The sequence below is a fragment of the Borostomias antarcticus genome, assembly GCF_949987555.1.
Source record: "Borostomias antarcticus genome assembly, chromosome: 7".
Taxonomy (NCBI): Eukaryota; Metazoa; Chordata; class Actinopteri; order Stomiiformes; family Stomiidae; genus Borostomias; species Borostomias antarcticus.
The window spans coordinates 28484760-28493373 of record NC_140240.1 but is presented as its reverse complement, the minus strand read 5'-3'; the positions used below and the strand labels follow the sequence as shown (position 1 = coordinate 28493373).

The 8614-nt window shown below is 45.5% G+C and overlaps 1 protein-coding gene across 1 annotated transcript in view; it reads right to left on the bottom strand.

Moving 5' to 3' along the window:
- The window catches only part of slc2a15b (solute carrier family 2 member 15b), a gene marked incomplete at both ends in the record, with an annotated part of 14495 nt that extends 6186 nt beyond the window's left edge, over positions 1-8309 (bottom strand). The window contains 6 exons of the mRNA XM_084441445.1: positions 35-167; positions 260-405; positions 1014-1138; positions 1246-1406; positions 4604-4702; positions 8265-8309. Coding sequence (XP_084297571.1) covers positions 35-167; positions 260-405; positions 1014-1138; positions 1246-1406; positions 4604-4702; positions 8265-8309 — 709 coding nt within the window. The remainder of the gene's footprint in view (positions 1-34; positions 168-259; positions 406-1013; positions 1139-1245; positions 1407-4603; positions 4703-8264) is intronic.
- Positions 8310-8614: the final 305 nt, after the last annotated feature.

Below are 8614 nucleotides of genomic sequence, written 5' to 3'. Positions count from 1 at the left end.
GTAATGTTTGCAGTTACGTTCGCTGGGAATTCACCGCTGATGGTGGCTGGGACGTCCCGCTTCTCGATGAGTAGATACCGCGGGCTCTCGGGGAACCATGGCAACAGCATGAGCTGGAAAATGGTGGGTAACACCACCAGAGACAGGAAAAGCGGCCAGTATTCTTCCTGTGGGGGCGGCGGGGGTCAAAGGGCAAAATGGCACGGGGTCAGAGTTCAGGTAGGTCCGGTCTAGACGGTTCCCTCTTCCCTCCTCCTACCTTTCCCAGCAGTTCGTGCAGGCCCAGAATCTGAGCGATGAAGACCCCGAGACAGATGAAGATGCTGGGCATGAGGCCCAGGAAACCCCTGAGGTTCTTGGGTGCGATCTCTCCCAGGTACATAGGCACAACGCTCAGGCAGATACCTGCAGGGCAGAATGGAAGGAGCACAGTTAGAGATACATACGGTGCCAGAGAAACAGTATAATCAGTGGCTGTTGTAGATATCCCTCAATATCTCTCTTCCTTCTCCTTAGTCCTGTCTTCTACATCTCGAGAGCATCCAATCATTGTTTGGGCATGTCGCATGAGTATGAGGGATTAGGGTTAAGGTTAGGCCCGGGCTAGGGTTAAGGTTAGTGGTTAGGGCTAAGGTTAAGGCTACAGTGTAGACTGCATAGTACCTGAGTGTCCTGTTTAAGATTTTCTTGTGAACCTTTTTAAGATTTCTTGTGGTCGCCCAATGGACATAATATGTGACAAATGTCATGCTTTTTATGAGGTTCTTAAGGAGCCTTTTTTTTATTTATTTTTACTTAGTTTCTATTTCTGTTTCAGCAACCACTGTTTTTAGGAGCCTATTGAGTCAACTGCCAACTGTTTAGGTGGCCATTTTGAACCCTAACCCTTCAATAACAGATTTTTTTTGGGAACCCCTTCTAGGATGTCTTAGGGTCATCAGACATATGTGTCAAATTTCATGCTTCTTCTATCTGCCGCGTCACGACTTTTTGCATAATTCTATGTGTATTACCTGAGTGTATCCCAATGATGAAACGTCCTATGATGACCAACTCAGGGGACCTGCAGACCCTGCTGAAGCCCATCAGCGCGGCAGCGATGAACACCAGGAATGTGGACCTCACCAGTGTCCCTTTCCTGTGGACACACGTACACACACACAGCATCAACCTCTATTAACGCGCACACAGTTGTGTGGACGCTAATTCACATCTATCAACACAAACACACACAAACACCCTTACCTCCCGAATCTGGTGACTAGCATGCCGACCAGCAGGGACCCCGCCATGCCCCCGATGGCAAACACGGAGACTGTGAGGGAGTACATGAGGGTGAGGGACTCCTCGTCCAGACCGGTCCTGTTACGGGACACTATGGTCTCATTGTAGAAGTCCTTGATGTACTGAGACATGAGAGGAAGGAGAAAGCAGTGCCAGAACTGGTGACTGTAACAGATTTGACTAGTTTGTCAACCAAAACACTAACAGTATTGTGAAAGTATCATACAGTATCATAATCCGGTGTGTTTAGCGTTGCTCCAGGTTCCTTTTTCATTGCTCCCGCGGAAGGGTTTGGGGGAGGTGTGAAGACAAGGCCGGAGCAATGCTCATATCCGAGCCTTGCCGAGCACATAAACACAACGGATTGGGATACATTTCACAGGACAGCATACTGAGACCGGTAAGATTACACACTGAGCTTCCTGCTAGTTTTTCTTGAGCTTTTCAACACGTATTAACATGCCCTGCCCACTTCCATTGTAAAGAAATTTGAGTCGGATGAAAATCTTGATCTAGATGAGTATTTGAGGGATCAATGACATCATGGTCTCTATGTTTCAGATTGATATTAGACATATCAGAAATAGATCTAAGCATCCAAAATAGCACACTACCCTTTTAAAGGGCAATGCTCGTTTTTGACAACCTGGACCTTATTTACGACATATTATAAGAAGTTTGACTCACCGAGATAACTTTGGTGTAGTTCGGAGGCCTGTAGAAGAAATTTAAAATCCAGCGCGAGCCAGTATATCCATGTAATGACGGTGGACGGGGCAACGAGAATGCAGTTTCTCAAAATCTATTTTCGGCCGCTAAACGGTTGTTTTCATCAATGAGATTGGATGAATCGACAGTTGAGATTCCTCAACGCGAGGCATTGTAGTGGTTTTCAAATACGGGGTCTTTAGCCTCTGTAATATGATCTTTACACGCCTTTCCCCACTTGCTCCAGCACGCATGCGCACAGGCCAGCGCGCAGACTGGCTATTCTCCGGCTCACATTCTCTGCGCTACGATCGGATTGTTGCTGACGAATGACGACGACAATATTCTCGGCACCAACAACGATCGTAGCGCAGAGAATGTGAGACTCCGAACTACACCAAAGTGATCTCGGTGAGTCAAACTTCTTATAATATGTCGTAAATAAGGTCCAGGTTGTCAAAAACGAAAATTGCCCTTTAAGGTGCATGTATAGTGTAATGTATGAGAGTTAAACACCAAACATTATAAACTTTTTTTTATAAAAGGGAAGGGAAGAGGGAAGCCTTGACCATAGTTGTCTTCCTGTCAGGCAAAACAGCAAGAACTCATTGTGCAGCTAGAAATGGTGCTCAGAGAGCACAGACCTCCGCCCCTGAATGCATTCTGTGGCTGTGCGCGCCAAAATTGAATGGATTCTAAATTGGCCCATGCTACACCCGTCCACCGAGTTTTTGTGGCAGAGGTAATAAATTGTTTAATCAATAGTCATATTACCCAAATCTTATTTTCTCAGCCACATTTGCCTTGGCATGCACACTTAACAACATTATGACAACAGCTGTGAGTCCTGCTCCCAGGGCACAGGTCAGAGAGATGTGGAATATAATGAACGACCATTAAGACTTCATTCACTTTAACTTGGTTTCTTGCTTTTATTGAATATTGACAATCTACTTTACTCCACAAAATCATTTCAGGATCTGCTCGGAATGCTGTAACAACAACAGCTACATTTAGCTCATCTATAGCTATGAATTTAGATTATAATGTGGTAGAAACCTCTCCACGTTAAGGTGGTAATGCCAAAACAGTTATGCCAAGCTTCGGCGACTGATTTGTCGTGAAGCGATTGTACGGTATTTCACAAGTTCTCACCAAGATCAGTCACCCTGATTGTAGCTCATAAAGTGGATTGACCATGTGATCCACTGAAAAAACACATGAGCTTCTCTGTTTCTGTCAGAAATAGCGATATACTGTAGAATAATCTGCATGTGACTGGTTCGTTTCTCCCTTTTTCTCACCCCCTTTCTCCCTCCCTCTGTCTGGCATTTTCAGGTCAGAGCTCCAAATTCAATTTTGAGGCCTGCTCGTTATTTTGTAGCGCTGGCCTCTCTCCCGTTAATGTATTAACTGGAAACACTACACCATTGCTAACATGTCATCAATGAACCCTCCCTGCCTCACACTCGCTGACCCCGATCACCCTGAAGACCGCGCTTCGTGAGGCTCCACTCTTGTGACTGGCCTCTGTAACACTGGTCACGGACCAGAAAATACAGCATTTTCCAGCTAAACAACAATGTGGCTGCAGTCGCTAACAACAACACTCACTTCAGCTCTTGAGCCCAGTTCAGACCAAAGATCGGCAACGCAATACAACAGTTTTATGGCTATAGCCCTCCTCATACACCAGATGGCCGATCTGAATAGCTGAGTCCAAACCTGAATAGCGGAGTCCAAAAACTCAGGCTAGCTAACAAGTGCCCTAGAAATTGTGACTACAGCATGTGGTATATTTGCAAAAGGAATTTAGTGCAAGAGAAGATGAGTATGCTCTTGTAGGTTGATTGTTTCCTTGGTAAATGGCTGGAATGACCTTTCCACAAAATCTGTACAACTCCACTAAGAGGAGGCCTATACGACTGTACTAATCCAAGACACGATGTTCCCCCAAGTTCACATCCGGAACATTGGTCTTGTGAGACAGACCGTGTCCAAAGTGACCCGATTCGCAGTTCACAAGGCTCAATAGTCACGGCAAATCCGCCACATACTGTAGCATGACTCACAGGCGGAGACGAAGAAAAGGTTTCCAGCTGACACACTGTGACTAGGCAGCATGTTCACACAGCCCCTACAAGCTTGTATGAGACAATAAACACATACATCTAGAGCCACAGTCTGCTCATCGAGCCATTCTATACCTAAGAAGCTGGTCAAAACTATTCCAAGGTAGGCTACTGTATGTAGGCCTATTTTACAAATCAAATCAAACTTTATTTGTATAGCGCATTTCATACACAGAGGCAACACAATGCGCTACAGCATAGGGGATATCATATAATGAGATTGACGATATGATAAGGTAGAAGATAAACTCTTCCTTGTACCCCAAATAATTCCTAATGGTACAATGTTTGGTTTCCTAATTGGAAGGTTTCAAACCCCACCTGTTAAAATAAGATGATTCTGTATGAGTGGAGGTGCTGGGGTAAGGGTTAGTGTTTACCCGGTTCTGGGTTAGGGTTAGTGTTAAACCGGTTCTGGGTTAGGGTTAGGGTTAACCCAGTTCTGGGTTAGGGTTAGGGTTAACCCAGTTCTCTCTTACCTGTGCCGGGGAGTTCACCACTGCTAAGTTGTAGCCATAGAGCAAAGAGCTGCCGAACGAGGCCAGGAACGCCACGGCCAACAGTGAGCGTGTGAGATCCTGACGAACAATGACATGAGAAGATAAAGAGAGAAGCAGTCAGAGGATCAGAATACACACTGAAAGAAAATGTCTGACAGTTTACACGTGAGATGCTGTATCACATCAGGGAGGGATATCACCATTGAGAATGCTTATCAATTATCATCATGAATAGCAAAATAAAGATCAATCGTGACATGTTTGATTACACCATTCATGATATTTTTATGGATATAAATGAAAGGTTATGAGTCACAAAGTTAGAAGTTAGAAAAGCCTGTGCATATAATAGTAGTAAGCACTTTATTGTAACCTGATGCGCCAGCATAACCATCTGGGAACTCTCCGTTGGAAACTGTTTGGAAAAGGGCAGGCACTTTCAAAAATACTTGGCAGGTGATTGGATGAACCACCTGTCTATCACCGTCTATCACGCGCTAACTGTAACCGCTCCTCGCTGTCATCACGCCTAAATTCCTCAGAACCAACGCTGATTGGAGAGATCATTTTCTGATCTGGCACAAACAGATCTCTATGGAGAGTATCCACACTGATTTGCAAGAGAAACAGAATGTGAGCTCGCATAATTAGGATGGTCTCACAAGGCTCAGTTTATACAGCTTTATGTTGAGAATTGAACTGTGCTAGTTTACCAAACAAACACGTTCTACATAAGCTCTAATTATATAATTGTCAACATACAGTAAGCAGCTTGCTGCAGAAAAACAGCTTTATGTTGGAAATTGACCTGAATCTCCTACATCTTAGTCTTAATTAAAATCATGGCTGATCTTATACTGCAGCATCCAGGTCAATCTGCATAGCTGGATGTCTGACAAGCAAGCTGCTGTGAGGAAAATGATCTTATCAAGAGTAGTTAGCGAGGAAAATAGCTCTTTTATTTAGCACCTAACCTTCTCTTTTAAATGGGTCACCTTTTAACCCCATCAGACAGTCTAGGCCTCAAGGCTGCCAGACCATCCTGGACATGGGGATGAGTGAATCATTGCCCAAGTGTACAGCAATAATAACCGGGTATCCGTTGCTCGGATATTCATTCAGAGAAAGACCCCGTTCGGTGCCGTACCAGTGCCCGTTCCAGAGCTGCGCGTGACAGCGTCAGCACCTGCCTGCCCGGCGTTCGGACTGGTACCAGGCCAGACCCGGTCCCCTCTGCCGTGTCTAGGCCATTACCACCTGGAGCGGGGGGGGGCGGGCAGTGTTCAGCTACATTACCACCTGAGCCTGCCAAGTGAAGAACTGCCACACCGAATCACTCTCAGCTATGAGCCCCTCGCAACAAGCTCATCTAGAGAGGGGGTGAGATGCCAGTTGAAAAAGACATCTGACTGAATGTAAGGAGAAGAAATGAAAACTGAAATGCCAACTGAAAAGACATCTAGGTTATAGGTGATGTAAAACTTCCATGTTATGGTTGAAAGACTAGCGAGATATCGCCACTGGTACTGTAAGTGGTAACAAGAACAGTGAAACACGGTGTACTCTCATAGCACACAGCCGCATGTTTAATGTTTAATGCTGCTCTCTTGGCCAGGTCTCTCTTGAAAAAGAGATTTTAAATCTCAATGAGCTTCTTACCTGGTTAAATAAAGGTTTAACAAATAAATAAAAAAGCTTATGTATTGCAGCTGAATTCCAGGACACCCAGCTTAACTGACATCCACGGCCCACTGGGTCAGTGGGTTAGCATGCTTTTATGCTCCAACAGCCAAAACTCCTCTATAGTAGCCTAGTGTAAACAATGTAGAAGAGGCTGCCATTTTGTTATGGATCTATGCTTTTCCACCTCATTTCCACCTTGCTGGTTCTCCCCGTGCTCACTCGGGTTCCCTCCACATAGAACCCCAATATGAAAAACACGCAGAAGAACAGATGCTCTTCAGTCCTGTCCCTGACCAGGACTTGGACTTGAGCACCTGGATTTGGTCCCCGGGCGCCACTGACGAGGCCGCCCACTGCTCCTGCATGGCTGCCCCTGGAGGAGGACAGCTTGGATGGGACAAATACAGGAGACAGATTCCACCGGCGACCGCTGCAAATCCATGTGTTTGTGTGTGTCGCCTCTCACTAAAGCATGTGCCGTGTTGCTGTGTGGCTAATAAATGAGCCTCCAACATCCAGTAATTATTATGTGTTTTACTGTATACAGTAGCATCAGTGTATCGGCTACATACCTTTCCACAAGTGTGAGACTCGAAATTATGCCTAGATACTGTATGTTTTGTCTTGACACGTAACAAACAGCAAGATGAATGAAGAAACAACCATTACCTTGTACTGAGAATGGACCAACAGCTCTCATTGTAAAGTAAACTGAGGACAAGTCGTTTGTATGAGGGGAGAGCTTGGCAAACAATGGCACACAGTTCCAGAGCTGCAAACTTGATTTAAATTTGTGAGAGGGAGAGGGCAACTTCACACGAGAAGATGGCTTAGAAAGAGCACAATACTGCCTTGTCCCGTTCAAAAGTAATTGATTTACTCCACTGGTCAGCCTCGATTATATGTTGGCCTTGCACTAGCTATTGATCTGAGGCATGAAACATGACATTCCCTCACATGACAAAAGTTGGGACGAGTGCCAGTGTCTCCTGTAGGCGGAGTAGGGAAATGCCTCGGGCCTAGGGCTTAATGTTAACATTGGATACAACACATGCCAGTGATCATAAAGCCCAGATTTCCAGGAAGGCCCCCCTACCCCAACAATAGATTGATCTGATTGGCTGAGACTGGATGTGATCCTCAAGTGTGTCATTGCTGCTGATAGCCTAAAGTGATATACGTCACGATGGAATGAGTCTCAGTCTTTATTGCTTGATGGTGGGTTGGGTTTATTTCAAAAGGGTGCCTCCACCACAGAAACATTTTGCCTAGTGCCTCCAAAAGTCTAGAGCTGGCCCTGGTTGGGACATAAGCTACACTTTGCTGTGTTTGAAATGTCCCAGCTCACATCAAGTGGCAGATCTTATTAGCTCTTGTGTTGGGGTAGCGTTGAGGGGAATTCCTTTGTGAATTGAAAGCAGCTGGCTAAGCTATTAGGAGGACAGGTAATCCCTTGTTGTAAATAAAGGCAATTTCTGGCAACAGAAGACATCAATGATACAGGCGGTGTCAATCTGCGAGAGCTGGGCATTTACATTAAGCCACTGGCTTGTTGAAGTCTATAGGCCTATTCATCCAGTGCATACTCCCTAAGTGGCTCTTCCAGATGCTTCTAACGTGATACACACAGCGGTGCTTGTATCCCAGCACAAGAATGTACCGGTAGCAGGAATGCATCAGGTGCTGCAGCTCGCCTTCGTGGCCGACATGGACATTGACAGGCGTACAGATCTGAGAGATATAGGCTATGTAGACCAAGCAATGCATACTGCCTGATGGCAAACTGTAAAAACTGATAGGACTTGGTCATAATAAAATATTGCTCATCAGTTAAACCCCCAGGCTATATAGAAAAGGCTGTAAAAAGAAAATAAACTATCAGTCAGGAGGGTCATATCCTGCTTTTATACGCAAGTCATTAAGTGCCGATAGTCCTAATTAAAACTTTAACACTTACCCCCTCAAATTTCCCATCGGATGGTATCAATACTTCCTCCGCCATCTAAGAAATCATGAATATAGATGTTCCCCGTAAATGTGGCGCCTTTAGGAAACAGAGGAGAACCATCTAGCCTACTATGTGGTTTTTATACCGCGCGCATCTCTCTCAACAGTCGTGTTGGTTTAGGGGGAAGGGGGCGTATTCGAAAAACTTGTGAAACTTTCGACCCACCAATCGCCGCGGAGCAAAATGCAAATGACCCATCCCAGTAGCGAGAGTCGGTGGGGTCACTTTCCTCCCCGCCCGGTGGAAGTTGACCGACAGCCCCGATCACATGACGACTGCCAGCGTGATAGCCTGGGCAG